This window comes from Megachile rotundata, chromosome 9 (assembly GCF_050947335.1).
Source record: "Megachile rotundata isolate GNS110a chromosome 9, iyMegRotu1, whole genome shotgun sequence".
Lineage (NCBI taxonomy): Eukaryota > Metazoa > Arthropoda > Insecta > Hymenoptera > Megachilidae > Megachile > Megachile rotundata.
Genome location: NC_134991.1, coordinates 3,005,638 through 3,021,849, shown reverse-complemented (window position 1 = coordinate 3,021,849; position 16,212 = coordinate 3,005,638). Strand labels below are relative to the sequence as shown.

Below are 16,212 nucleotides of genomic sequence, written 5' to 3'. Positions count from 1 at the left end.
AAATAATTTCTATTTCCTAATAAAGTAATTTCTATTTCATTCAATCATATAATTACGTAACAGATATGAATGAAACCTATTTACTCGTTAGGTAGTATATTAAATACATTTCAACCTTTTCGGAGGCGGCGCAAAACGTTTACCCGCACAAACATCAGTTTTCTCTGCTGAAGCCTATGCAGTACACGACACACTTAAACATATACGATATACCAGCAAATCCCAAAATCACGTAATTTACACTGACTCTATGAGCGTAGTTCGAGCAATAGCAAACACTACTAAAATTAATAAAAACGTAATTATCAGAAACTCTTTAACACTATACTCAGAACTTGTCTCCTCCAAGAAAACGACACATATTATATAGATCCCCTCACACCAAGGAATAAGTGGAAACACGCAAGCAGACTCCAGCGCCAAAGAAGCAACCACCATGCAGTCCGAACTCCAGCCAACACCTATCCCACATCAGGAATTCATCCACCACTATAAAGTAAAAATCCAGGAAGAATGGAACAGTATATGGAATTCCCAACCAATCAAAATTCACAGAATAGTCTCAAACTTTTTCGAAGACACTCCACGAAAACACCTGACCACGAAGGAAAGAATAGTCCTTGCCCGCCTAAGAACGGGTCACTGCAGACTCACACACGAGTTTCTCATAAAAAAGACAGATCCTCCCATGTACTGTGGAACCTTGTTTACACTTCCTGTACTCGTATCAAAAATACCGTACCCAACGATTGAAACTCAACTACCGCCCTTATATCAGAAAAACACACAAGAAATACCATAGACTTCCTGAAAGAAACCAATCTGTTCTACAAGATGTAAAACCAACTCAGAAGCCGTCGCTAATGACCTAGACGTTGATGCGACGTAAAACCCTCATATGTATAAGGAAAAAAAAAGAATGTTGGCATTTCAATTATTTAAATTCAAAATGATATTTTCCCTTACGTATTTAGACATTAATAAAATATTTGAAACATAAGAATAAAATGAACAATGAATTATATAAATTTAGATTTTGACTTTGGATTTTTATGTAATAACTATTTGTATTATTATAATAACGAACGCATATTAAAATCTGAAATAGTAGTTGAAGTATTTAAAATTCTTAGTTTTTACTAACACATTGGTATTTCAATAAAACGATTAACAAAGCGTAATATCAATGTAATATACGCAAGCAATTTTGCAAGTGAAGAATCTTAAAGTTTGATAAAATTAAAATATCAATAAAAGGAGTTTAATGTTTTTGAGAATTGTTTGTTATGATGATTATCCCTTTCACCCTTTATGGATTCACTCATAGAATGACGACATAAAAATTATTTTCAATAGAATTTAATTTTTACAACTTCGTAATACAATAATGTATTACTTATATTAATACAATAATACATTATATTAATACAATAATGTATTATTGTATTAATATAAGACAAATATACTACTAATGTACTAATATCATGCAATATAATATTTATATAATTATATACAGGAACTAATAAAACTATATAACTATATAACGTTTCAATAAAATTTATATTCTTTTCCTTACTTTCACAATAATTAAGAAGAAAAATTGATCGATATCTCTTTCACTAAAGTGGAACATTGTTTCAGATGATGCAATCCAATCAAGGAAATAAAAATCCTGCAGTATACTTCCTTCTCGTCACAGACTTAAGAATACCTAATAACTTCTTCAGACTTGTTTCACAACGGAAAAATGGAAAGAAAGAAGAAACAAAGTTACCTTGCGGCTAGTGATCAAATCACAATCTAATGATCCGTAAGAAAGAATTCGCTATACTTGAGGAAAAGTAAGAAAAAAGTATATTAGTAAATTAGCGAAACGAAACTGTGTTTAGTCCCTGTTGTAAAGCCACGATAAATCACTGTAAAAAATTTAATAACGACTGGTTGACGATGTTAATTGCTGGAATGAATTCGATACCCGTGGTCCTTTGGGGGCCCTTTCTTGTCCGTTACAATAAACCTAAGCAACGTTCGTTTCTCTGTAAAATCTGCTAGTCACGTCGGAACTTATAACATTCTCTCAATCGTAGAAAGTTGATGTTTAAATCACCACACTGGTAACGACCAATAAAGATCCGGCATTGCCACGCATTCGAAAAATCCCTTGGGTAACAGAATCATGTTCCAACCACGAAATCTCCAATCGGAAGAACAACTTACATACGTTCATTCAATCGTTTCGGATATTGTTGGTTGTTCAGAAAAGAAAAATGCACTAGTTAATTAGTGACAGATACTGCAGAGTTGCAATTTTGACGAATATAAGAACGTATCAAATATAATTTAGTTAGCCAAAGATGCAAATAAGGAAAAATTTCACTTGATAGAGTCGAACGGCTTGTACATATAGTAGGATATTAATTGACCCTTACATTGTAGAGCAAAAAGAATTGAATTGGATAGTGACGAAATTGCAACTGAAACAGCAGTATTTTACATAAAGATAAGATCAATTTCAATGTCCAGTGAAATGATGGAACAGCTGATTATAGTTTTGCTATTTCCAGTGAAACAATGATAATCTTGTATTGTATTTATGTCTTCTATTTTTACATTGTCACTATATCTACAAGTATTTGATAATCCAGTTATACAAATATATATTTTATATATTTTCTGGTAGTAAGAAAATGTAAAGTGTCTACCACAAAAGAAGAAACCTTGTAGAACTTTACATACTTTATGTCACTTACGTACGGAGGACAGCTAAGTTAACTAAGTAAATAAAACAGGTAAATTAAGGAAGAATAGCTAAGTAGGTTAGGTAAGTAGGTAGAAGGATAGGTTTCGTAGGACGCTGAAGTAAATTAGTAAGTTTGGTAAAGGAGATAGATAAGGTAATGTAATTAGGATAGGTAGATATGTTAGGTGTGTTTATAAATAGATTGCTTAGTTAGATAAAATTGGTTGGTTCGAAAGATTGATTAGGCGTGTATACTATTTAGATTGGTTAGGTAATCGCACAAGTGTCTTTGATATTATTTTTTACTCTACGATTATACAAGTATACACTGTAATTATATATAATTACAATATAATACATATTATAATTTATGAACTAGTTATTTTAATTTATGAAAAATCATAAAAGGTATTAAGATTGATTTAAAATTAAACGAGATTATTTTATTCGTTATTTATGAAGGCTGACAATTGCTGACAGATAGATAGGCGGGACCAGACACTCCAAACCGATAATGACACCCCTAATAACATATGTATCTCAGTGTATATGTTAATGTTCACTAGAGTAGTCAACATCTTAAAACTGGAATTCATAAGCGTTATCAAACGTGGGAAAATTTAACAAGATTTTATTTAAGACTAAAACATCACTTGACGTAATGCAAAGAAATCTGGAAGTATTATAAATACTTTCCAAAAGAAAGAATAAGATTGATTCAAATATCTCAATGATAACCAAGCGGTTTCCTACAAAGATACGTAATTGCGAATCTGGCGTGTAAATTAATAATTAACGGTATACGTGCTTTACCGTACTCATAACCTTGGCAATCTGTAGCTGCCTTAAGCAAACGATAGTAGCAGCAAATTTACATATCCAGAGTGCTGAAGGTTCATGTACGGTAACTTTGCTTCCGTGCATTAATTACGTACCTTGATTTCGCTAATAATTTATCAGATTGACATACAATTACATGCTTCTCGATTCGATTGCATATTCGAAACGGTATAACCATATCCGCGAATGGTTTCCTTAATACAATTTAAAGCATCACCTCTAATAACATTACAAAATTAACAGTTATTAATGCTCGCATAATAGTGAAAATTGGAACAAAATTTTCTGTGCTACACAAATACCTATAAATATTTGTAACTTCAAGTATTACATCAGGTAATTGTTTTAAAACGCTCATGTGCCTGAAAATTACAATTGGAGTTATATAATAAATTAATTGGTGAAATTAATTGCAATTACAGGTATTCAGCTCTCATAATCACTCTTACGTTTGCAACACCCGGGCAAAAATTCATATTATTTTTAAGTTGACTGAACGTTACGGTACGTTAATCACTGAAATACATACTTCCAAGTAGTATTCAGAAATATACAGATTTACACATTTTAAATGTCTACACCTTAAAAATTTTCAAATTTAAGATTTTTTTGACTTCTAAATTCGAAAATTTTTAAATTTCTGGGTTTTTACATTCAAAAATTTGTATGTAGGAATTTTCAGTTAGCAAATTCCCAAATTTTAAAATTGAAAAGTTTGTGTTTAAAAATTAAAAATTTTCTATGTTCCTAAATTTAGTTTTGTAATTTCTAAATTTCTCAGTTTGGAAATTTGAACATCGAAAAATTCAAGAGCTGCCTGTAGTAGATCTAATATACAGGATGTTTGAAAAGGAAAATAAATATTTTATGAAATTTTAGTAGTATCAACTACTTATGAGTAATAAATATACCAAAATTTTATGTAAACATTTGGTAAGATTTGTTAAAAAGAAAAATATTGTTTAAAAAATTTTTGAATTACTTCAGTATTGCAATGTGTTAAGATTAAAAAAATACACTTTATTTATAATGAGCTTTCATAGCAACAGTTAGAACAAGAATTGTCCTGAATGGTAAAGTATTCACCTTGAAGACGCCTTCGAATACATAGTTTTCTTATATAAGACTTTAATTTCTGGAAAATTTTTCTTTAAGAAGGAAAAATACTAACAAGATACACATAGTCGGCCTCAATAGTTCGCTTATTATGATTTTCCTAACAAGTATTTACTATTGGAAAATTTACACGGGATATATTTTAAGTTTTAGTCATCTGACGGTAAATTGGCAACCACGGACAGTACTTCTGCAAGTACTCCATATGCTGAGTATGTAGCTTTGAACAATTGCAAAGAATTTTAACTGTTTATATAATGAAGATTTCTATCCACAAAGTTTGTAAATTTCTGTACATTGCCGCGTGAAGTAAGAGATTTATTTGTACAGAGAATATTATTAATCATGGCTAGCTGTTAAACCGGACGTTATAATAATTGAAGCATGTGGAAGAGTTATTGATGGAACTGTGAAATTTTTTAACCGTTGTGCGCATTTATCTAGAATAAAAAGAGTGTTGTTAACTATTCAACACGAGTTTGTAATAATTATGAATTTTATATCTAACTCTACTTATGATTGTAATATTTGATGGGATGAAATCTTTTATTATCAAATATAGCAATCACACCCTCATACATAATATTACACATGTCTTTATTTTTATAAATTTCTCCCATATGTATATTAAAACTATCAACAACTTCTTCATTCAATTTATTCTCTGTTTCCGCGAAATTTTCTCTTTGCCCGTAAAAATGATAAAAACAAACTGTGTTATTTTGGTGCATACAGTGTATAACTGTAAATACAGTAGTATGCTTTACTTTTATTTCACATTTCTTTAGATAAAAATTCCGTAGTTTTAATTACTAAAACAATTTTTATATGTGCTTGATACTGCTCACGATTTATGACAATTATTTAAAAGCATAAAACGACATAAAAAATTTATTTCTCACAATGTGTATCTTTAAATACTGATTCCATTTACTCTCAGTAGTTAAATTTCTATCACTAGTCGGTGTATCGAAATTCTAAATTTAAAATTGTAGAAATTCTAAATTTTTAAAACGCAAAGTACTATACAGATATAATCGTGAAAAAGTGAATTCGGTAATAAATTGTTCACGGCACACGAGTAACGTGACAAAATGATAGAACAGCTCTGTCGCGTTAATATGATAATAATGAAAAATGTTACAAGTCAAACGTGTTCTTTCAGAAACGTGAGACTTTGACCTTCGGCGTGGAACGAGTTTGAAGGTGGCCTTGTAAACGAACCGTGTACAAGAATCGCGAAGACGACGCCTGAGTTAATTGACAGGACAGCCGGTCGCGTGAATTCAGCCGAGTGTCTGACGCTTGCACGTGACTCGGTCACACTTTTCCTTCGATGGTATTAACCCGTACGAGGAAAGGCGTACAAGCGTGACTCTCTTTCTCTGTAGTGTGTTCTCTTTCTCGTGTTGATCGGCTGCAGTAAGCACGTGCTTTTGCACGTGGAATCACATTCCGCACGTGATCTCGACTTTAGCCTGTCTACGGGGGTATTATTATCCTTCGTTGCCCCACATCATCGCTAGTTTCTCCATCGATGCCAGTCACTCAGCTTTTATGTGTGTACAGAGTGTTAGAGAAAATTGACTAACACATAAGCGGGTTGTCAAACAAAAAAGTTTGTGTATTGTTTTGGATCCCTAATATACCGCCATGTCATTTTAGCCTACATATTTCTTTTGCAAAAAATTATGTTATTTTCAGATACAGCGTTTCTTAGACGTCATATTTTGTAATTATGTATTCACATTTCTTGTTGAAGTACGATATGGAAAACTTTCTCTGGTAGAGTCAAGAGCAAAGCCGAGCAAATTTAACCCCTTAACCTATGATTTACGTCCGAGAATTTTAGGCCGAAAACGTATACAAGGTTTACGTATGTCCCGATCATCGTACTATGGGCTATGTCAGCAGTTGTAGGTTACGGAGTTAAAAATTTCTAAGGGTTTGGAAGTTTGGGGATGGTTTAGAAATTTAGGGACCTTAGAATGTATAGATCTATGAATACAGAAATATATTTGGCGATCTAGGAATTTGTGGAGCTAGAAATTTGTAGGAGACGTAGGAATATGGGACGTAGGTATTTAGGGATTTTACAATTTGGAAACCATGAATCTATGAATATTTAAATCTAGGAATGTTCGGACCTACAAATTTGTGAATCTAGATGGGATTGTATGAATTTGGGATCCTTATGGTTTCAAAACCTTGCGATTTAGGATTTTGAGTTTTCAGAATCTGGAGGTGTAGTAATTAAAGGATTTGAGAATCTAGGTATTTGGAAATGGAGAAATTCAGAAAATTGAATATTTAGAAGGTTAAAAGTTTGGTCATATCGAAACTTAGGAATCAGGATATTTAGAAACTAGAAACTTTGAAAATACAAAAATTTTGTAATTTAGACATTCATGAACTTGGATATTTAAAAGTTCTGCAATTTGGAATTTTGAGATCTGAAAATTTAAAAATTTGAAGATTAGAGTGTAAAAATTTAAACATTTAAAAATTTAGAAATTTGAAAATTTTGGAACTTTAAAACAGTCAAATTTGCATGTGTGACCTTATAAAAAAAACTATGTTGCATCATTGTGTATAATTCTTTGCTAAGAATTGTAAAGAAAAGATATTTAAGAAGTATAGAATGGATGTCTAGCTTAAATTTGCCTTAAATCCTCATGTTTTCCCTTTTCCTGGATTCTTGTTTAGAAGGTAAAAGATGGAAGGCTTTTCTGTCTGCAGTTGTTGGTATCTAAAGGTGGACTATGTTTCACATCTTGTATGACTACGTACACATTATACATAAATTTCTAGAACTATTTCAGTTATTGAAGAAATTCAAGGTGTACTACAAGAAGTTACCGTTTTCTAGTAGTTTAGCGCATATACCATCAAGTACAAAACGAAATCGCTGCTATATACAAGAAAAGCAGACATGTAAATGAGCCTAATGCAACTTACGATAAGTAGAGAGAAAATTGATTCATTTTTTTGTAATGATGTAAACGATTTCATTCTTAAGTTGTAAAGAAGTTTATATGTTATGTCCGATAATAAATTGTCGAAATTTACTATTTACTTATTCATTGTAGAATTGACTCTTCTATCATTGCATGAATTTTGTATTAAGATATAAATTATGTTAGAACAGTAATGAATGGATGAGTGTTGAACATGCGTTTGCTAACAAAAAAAGAAACACATATTTTAAATGACATTGTTAGCAATTATTACTACTATTTCAAATAACATATTGTTTTATTTCATATTTATTTTGTTCTCAAAGTTCAATTGTGTTATCTTACCTTCAAAAAATAATTTTTGAAATATGTAATCATTTTATGTTTAACATGAAAAACCAATTAAATATTGATGTTTTAATCGTAGCGTGATTATTTTCGAAAATTATCGCTTTATGAAATAATCATGTTATTTTAATCACAAATGCACTTGTTGCAAATTTAATAAGTGTATAAACCCAGCTTAATACTAATAATTAAGTAAACCTATGAAAATATTTATATTGTATATACTTTTAGGAACATTTTGGACTTACTCCTGAAAGTATTAATTCGATACCCTTGCTGTTAGTATGCAAGGTATGAAGAATACAAACAATTAATATGTTAATTTCATTTTTCAATTCGTTTGTGTACATGTATAACCGCATAAAATTAATCAACTTGTTTTTTTCACAACGTATACGCATAGCGATTATTGTTCTAAGTCTTGTGATAAACTTTACTTACAATAATTTCTTTATACTGATTGTAAGATACATCGGGGAACGAACAACGGAACTTGTTCACGGAGAGTGCACAACTTCCTTGAATTACGTAGTCCTGATTTCTTAGCAAGCATTCTGTTGAGCACGCGAATGTTATCGGTAGCCAGATAAGATTCTTGATAAATGAAAAATACTCCCTAACACGTAAGTCGAAAGTCCATTAAATAAAAATGGGAAATTTTATTGAGCATTTGCTAGTTGTTACCTCATATTAGTAACTTATTGCCTATAGACCATTATAAAATTCTTGTACGTGTATCATTACTAATATTAACTCACACACTTTGTAGTCTTTGAAAAACTAAAGCCAAGAATTTTGATTTTAAAGGAAAAGTTGCAAATTACATCAAACCTATGTTATTTTTATATGTAAATGTCTTAAAAAAATTCTTTAAATACATTAAAGACCAAGCAATGAAATAATGTGATTTGTAACAAACTACAGAACCTAAGTGGAAGAAGAAATTATTAAGTTTACTAGAATTCTTTATCATAACCAGACGTTAAAAAATAGAATTCAGTAATGTAATAAAAAGTAGAATTCAACTTTTCAGTCGAAGTTTATTATATTCTACTTCATACTACCAGCTCAATTTTTTATTTTTGTTATTTCTACATTACTAATTGTATTAAACACTAATCACCGTTGACGCTATATCAGTTAGTGAGTTAAGATAAAATAATACATAGTCTCATTACTTAATACAATAATTGTCTTAGTAGTAAAGACTATATCTAATACGGCACAATAAAGTAGATAATTAATTCTGCCATTTATACAGATCTTATTGTTACATCTTCATATCAAACATAATTTTTAGCTACGGTCAAGTAATTATTTCTCTCTGTCGTTAGTACTATGGAAATCTATTTCTAAAATTACAAGTTAAGATATTCTACAGTTTTCTTTTTATTTCATTTTTTAAATGATTGCATTAAATTATATGGGCAACAGTCAGCGTACAAATTATTACAGTATTACTATCACTAGTACTAGGATAACCAAACCAAGAAAATGATGGATTAAAAATTTGTTCTATGATACAGAAATTGTTAATGTCCTTTTGTATAAAAATATGATGATTTTCGTCAAAGTAAAAAATTATACATACATACAATTAACAAAAAAACGAGTAATATTGAATATTCAAAAAGTTATTTTAGAGTAAGGAGAACAACCTATTATCCACACATACAAGTGATGCAAACATTAGGTTAATTACAGGATTAAACAAACAGTAATATAATTATACGTACACAATGTAACGTAATAGGCTCATAAAAAATTACTAGAAAATGCAATTGAAACGAAACAATGATAAAATATTGCCAACATCATAGAAATACAAGTTAACGTGTTTATAAAATTTTGAGTTTGATTAGTCGTTTTCATTTTTAACCGACTTCGAAAAAGGAGGAGGTTACTCAATTCGATCAGTATATTTTTTTTTCTATGTATGCCCGCCGATTACGTCTAGCTGGATGGACCGATCGGAACGAAACCTTTTGCATCTGGTAGGTTCTGACTCCCCTATTGGTACTATTATCAAAAAATTTTTCATTTTTCATTACCAGATATATCTATAATGGTTCGGATTCTTTCTCAGGATTTATTATATTTCCAATACGCCATACCACAATCAACTGGTTATTGGCAGCAACGTTTACTGAGGTATTTTTAATTTTGCGCCACCTCCGAAAAGGTTGAAATATATTTAATATACTACCTAACGGGTAAATAGGTTTCATTCATATCTGTGACGTAATTGTATGATTGAATGAAATAGAAATTATTTTATACTTTTTAGTGCATTTCGAAGTCGGTGTATTTTTTTTCTTAAAATTATTTTATCTCTGTACATGTACAGTACGGGAAAACCATTGTATACGTTGATAAACAATTGCACGTCTCAGAGTAATGAACTAAATATCCCGATAAGGAATTTTAACCTTCGCTTCATGGTAACTGGGCCAATTAAACTCACGTTACCAGGATTCAGACTTTGCTAGTAACCTATAAAGCATTATGGAAATCTGGCACGATTAGTAATAAAAATAACCACCTTCTATATTGCTGCCCTATGTTTTCAGATATAAGGATCGTTATCAGTTTCCTAAAATTACAACCCTTAGTACTAAATTATTCCCTAAAGAATTGCTAAAGTACAATTTTCTTTACTGCTTTAATCTTGCTCAATTACAAGATTTATATAACATTTACTAAAGTTTATTGGAAAGTGTTGTTATTATTCACGTAAACATGTTCATGTATAATGTACAAAAGTCATTTAAAAATTAATAAGAAGTGTTCTTAAATTAAAATTGTACCTTTATGCCGACTTTTTATGATAAAACGGAGAAATACACAAATTTAAAACGTTGAGAAATTGGTGATATTTGTATAATTTTTTTTGTAGATAATTACGGAACAAAATGCTTTAATTTGTTTAAGATAGTATATGTAACATTTAGCTTTATATTCTGATTTTCAGAAAGAATATGTATTGTATTACAAAATGAAGTTATTCTTTTTACTAAAAATTCAATTACTGGTCACCACCTCCAAAGATGCTTGGAATGTTTAAAATATTTTTTTTTGGTATATAAATAAAAATATATTATGTACAATGGAAGTGGTTTTTATAACTATGGATGTGTGCATTATCATATTTTCACATTCATATGCAAATCAATTCAAGTACACTGCTACGATAATCATAATAATTCATCCATAAGATTTTAATATAAACTCTCTGTATAAATTGCATTAAATTATGTAATTACGTATGTGCAGTAACGACGAAAAGAAAAACAGTAGCTGGTACTTTTATTTTCAAAAGTTCAAGGTTTTACAGAAAATTTAGAGTGATCGAGAGGAAAAGAGGAAGGTGAAGACTGCGAACGAATTCGTATTTCAAGAATTTTTAATGCTGTCACGTACAGAAGAGACGGTGCACTGTGAGATTATCATGATTAGCATCTGTAGAAGGAAGTGTTCTACTTTCATGAGAGCGAAAGATCAACAAAGAATGGAAACAGGGTAGGGCTGTCTGTAATTATCTGGAATAAAGGCAAACGCGAGAAGAAAGAGATGAAAGAGATAGAGGAAGAAAGAAAGGTGGCGAAGATTGACGCTCCTGGCGTGTTAATTGCGACGATTAGATGCAGTAAACTTAACCGAATTTATCTTTTAGATATTTACACAATTGCTTCAGATAAACTATTACGATAACATATAATAATATTTTATTTGCAATTTTACATGCTTTTACCAGTTCACACATTACACATTTTTCCACCGTTATGTAAATAATCTTGTAATTATTCAACTCCGATTTTTGTAAACTTGATATAATATAGATTTTTTAAAAGCATTTGTTCTACGCTTTCATATTCAATTAATACCAAATTTATTTTCATCTATATTTTTCAGACGTTTTGATATTATTAGGTTATTATTGTTTGAATACATACGGTTCTTTCGTTTAGATATTAAGTACTCGTTCGTACATCGTTTTACATGTTTCATATGTCTCGGTCACGACTGTACCAGTCACGTCCATTTGAGAATTAATATCGAAAGAATACGCTTTTCCATTTCATAGTTTAAATATGTAATATTTGTTTAGTTTAATGTATTATTTTTCAATATAGACAGTGAAGAAATATATTTCCTTATGAAACGTGACAGTACGTAGTTAATAAAATATATACTATATTAGCTGCAATTTTAAGAATAAATTATTTAATCAATATTAGTATGCGTAAAAACCAATTTCGTTACTGTTTGAACATTAAAAATAAAAAACAAAGAGAAATGAAACTGAATGTACTAAATTTTTGTAATTTCTTATTCCCATATTCACATACTTTGTGACAAATCATTTTCATATAATTAGAATGTTTAACAGAATGTTGAATATGTATACAAATATAAATAATACAACAGATTTTTTATAGTAAAAAATTGTAAATTTGTAGAACTTTTGTAACAAATTATATCGTAAGACCTTATACTTTTTCTAGTTGATGAAATAGATTGTTGTATTCAAAGATCCTAATTATTGTGTCAGGATACTTTTGCAATTATACATAAATGCATATGAGTTAAATTTTTATTCAATTTTCTTTTATCAACGCAAATATTAAACAAAAATTTAAATAAGAATTCATGTCAGTAATTTAAATATATACCAAGTGATATATTATTGGTTATTAACAATTTAACATCACTGATATATTTAGTCCTTAAATATTAAGGCAGGATTAGATTTGATTCTGAGTAAGCTAAATCTATTGGTATATACTGAATATTACTCAGTGTATTTCGTTTCAACAAAGAAAAAAACAAAACAATAAAAAATAAAAACTATAATAATAAAATTATGTTACACATATAATAAAAAGCACTAAGGTTAATATTGACCTCATCGTATTTTGTATACTACTCTTCTAAGCCATCTAAGGGTTACTAAGGGTAGCCAAGGGTTAATATTTAATATATACAACGTCGTTCGCAAAAAATTTTGAACACGTACAGATATAACGGAGCACGTGTTTTAAGGTCAACACATTCAAGTAAGCTTTATCGATTAAAACATTAAACAAATTATAAAATGCCATTATATTATCTATTAAAAAGTTACACAGCGATGTAAAATATTAACGATGTAAAGTATTACATAGATTTACAGCGATGTAAAGTATAATGCACGTTTATTTTGAAATTACAAGTGAAGTTTAAAAATAAATGAACGATAGAACATAAATTAATATACACAAGTTAATCTTTTATTTTACTGAAAATCAACACAGATTTTTAAAAAATTGTCTTAGATATAGTAACTTAAAATAAAGAACTTGTCAAACGGTGATATTTGTAGGTTTGGTGTTAAATTACTAACTACTCGAAAGTTTGATTCACTCACCTGGCATGAGCCTTCCTTGCGGAGGATATCCTATCACCTGTGTTCCCATTAAAAACACGATGATCAGAATTTTGGCAACTATCATCTTCATTGTCACTCCTGATTGAAGCTACTCTCAACACAAATAGCAGAGCAGAATACCAAAAAACACGATCGAGTACGAATAACGCGCAACCGAATACTTTCGACTTTGTTGACGAAACTACCGATTTACTGTGATAGATCGTTAATTGTTAATCTAAACCTGTCGTGACGATTGTCGGCAGAGCTCCTGCCGTTGTCGTACTATGCGATGGTCTGGAGGGCCGGTTGGCGCTTTCACCGGTTTTATACGTGCGCAGGAAAGCACTTCTTCTGGAAGGGGAGATTCTACACAGCTCTTTCATACGTCACGGGAGTGTGCAATGCGACCACGAATTGTTGTCAAATATCGCACCCTTGTGCCAAAAAGGCACAGATCAAAAAATATCATTTTTATGTTATGGACGTTGTTTTATGGGCGCTCAACCAATAGATTCCTTTAAATTAGAAATGAAGTACGGTGATAAATAAATAAGGGATGAAACACATATTTATTTATGTAATTACTCTTTATCTTGACAGTAGTTCATACAGATTTTGATGAAAGTATCATTAATTTTTGTAATTGAAATGAAGGAACTCCGGATGCGTCATTTTGACATGTTCCGTAACCCTAGGTCAACAGTAATAACGTGTTAGTTGTTTTTGATTAGTACACTTGTGAAATGGAACAACTAATTGGAAGAATATTCATACGAATGTTTATTTATTTCCATAATTTGACCAGTAGAGGGCAATTATTGTACTCTTCTTGGCTTATGGATTAATAGATGATTTATGAATCTATGGATTAGTGGATTAATGGATTAATGGATCAAAGGTATATTTATAGTGTATTCTATAAATGTACCATACCACGGAAACAATAATAATAATAAATAAATGAACATAATCTTATATGCGTAACGTATTACACATACACATTATGTATGTCAGATTTGTGATAAGTTTTTTGCAATAGCATGATAGTATAATCCGGAGTTAGAGTGTAGTTACACTTTTCTAATAGAGAAAAATAAATTAAAGATACAACCCTTGAAACGAGATATAAACTTATTACAAATTTTTCACTGCCAAGACAGAAACTAAACGATTTATGATGAAATGGCTTTTACGATTAGAGATAGTGTGAAATTTCACGCGAAAAATATGTAAAGTATCATTTTTTTTAAGAAAATTAACTGAAGGGGCTACTAAAATACAAATATAAAGTACATTTAAGTACATTTATAATACAAATTTTCAAAATTGCAATATAAATTTAGCTGTTTTTTTTTCACTTTGGATGTCATATCTCATTTTTTAATTATTTCTAATATTGTGGAAAACTTTTATTTTATTATGAAAGGTACAAATTAATTTGTTAATTTTTTTAATGTTAGACAAAATAAAAATAAGTGTTTATTCAAAGAGAAACTCACAACAATATGTAAAATTTTGTTGAATGGATCTGAAGAAACATCTTCTTAAAGTTGGATTGGTCTTATGATAATTTATTGTAAAGAACGTTTTTATAGACGGTTGTGGAGTCAAGAATTATTTAACACATTATGAAACAATTACTAATGATCGACATAACAAATATTGCAATTTTATTGCAATAAAATAATCACAAAAATGTCAAGGACGGAAAGTATTAAATAGTGTTACTATTTTATTAATAATATTTAAATTAATATATTTAAGTACTTTTGCTGAAAGTAACGAAAATTAATTTATACCATATAAATATCAGTTTCGGATTAAAATTTTATGTTTAACAATGTGGTGAAAACAATATTACCTTACGTCATTGTTAATGTATTTTAATGTATTTTTTTATAGATAGACTAAATTGTTCGTATCATAAGCTGATAAATAGTAATTAACCTACTAATAACAAACAGGAATAATAGTAATAATAAATATTTTGGAACGAGGATAATAATAATAACAAAAAATTTGTACCGTTATTACAGTACGCTAATATTATTTTCTGATTTTAACCGTGCATTAACATGCAGATTGTATCGCAGAGATAAGTATTACGCATCTTTAACCCTTTCGCTTCGAGCGCCGGATATATCCGGCATCCGCGCGGCGAATTGTGCGTACGAGCGCCGGATATATCCGGCATCCACATGATGTGTATACAAGTACTATCTATGGTCAATGACAAATTCTTCGTTATCGGCAGAACGTTTTGAACTGATTTTATTGATATATTCGATTAATCCAATATATCAATAAAGTACACCTACTCTTTGGTGTTATATCAAAACCGCATCCAAAATATCTATCGGATCTTGCGGGTTATATTCATTTTTCTACGAATACATATCGTGTTCTATAAGAATTAAGAATAGATCGGCTCAAGATATTATTCTTTTTTTAAGAATAAAAAATTGTAAATATGTAAATAGCTAAGAATTTGTCAACTGTAATTAGTCTTTAGAGTAATTAATATAATTTTGTTTAACTGTTTTCACAATAAAATGTGAGGAATACATGATATATTAGAGCAACAATTGTTTTATTAAGCATAATAATTATTTAAGACTTAAAAAATGTATATACAAAAACCATGCGCACTGTGCACATTTCTGGCGCGTGCTTCCGTACGGTGACGACACTTTGGCGGACCGGACTGCCGAAGCGAAAGGGTTAAATTTAAAGCAAAATATATATCATGTATGTTATTATACATATACACAATGCTTAATATGTTAAATAGGTATGTTACG

General features: G+C 29.9%; 1 protein-coding gene across 3 annotated transcripts in view; it reads right to left on the bottom strand.

The window, feature by feature from the left end:
• The window catches only part of LOC100880726 (uncharacterized), a 235,716-nt gene that overhangs the window by 166,940 nt on the left and 52,564 nt on the right, over positions 1-16,212 (bottom strand). Inside the window, exon 1 of one of the 3 annotated variants that reach the window (XM_003705769.3) lies at positions 13,409-13,700. The exons of 1 other annotated variant lie outside the window; for it this stretch is intronic. In XM_003705769.3, coding sequence (XP_003705817.3) covers positions 13,409-13,499 — 91 coding nt within the window. In that variant the 5' untranslated portion in view covers positions 13,500-13,700. Of the gene's footprint in view, positions 1-13,408; positions 13,701-16,212 lie in introns of those variants that run through there. One more of the 3 variants, XM_076535254.1, reaches the window with a different exon arrangement.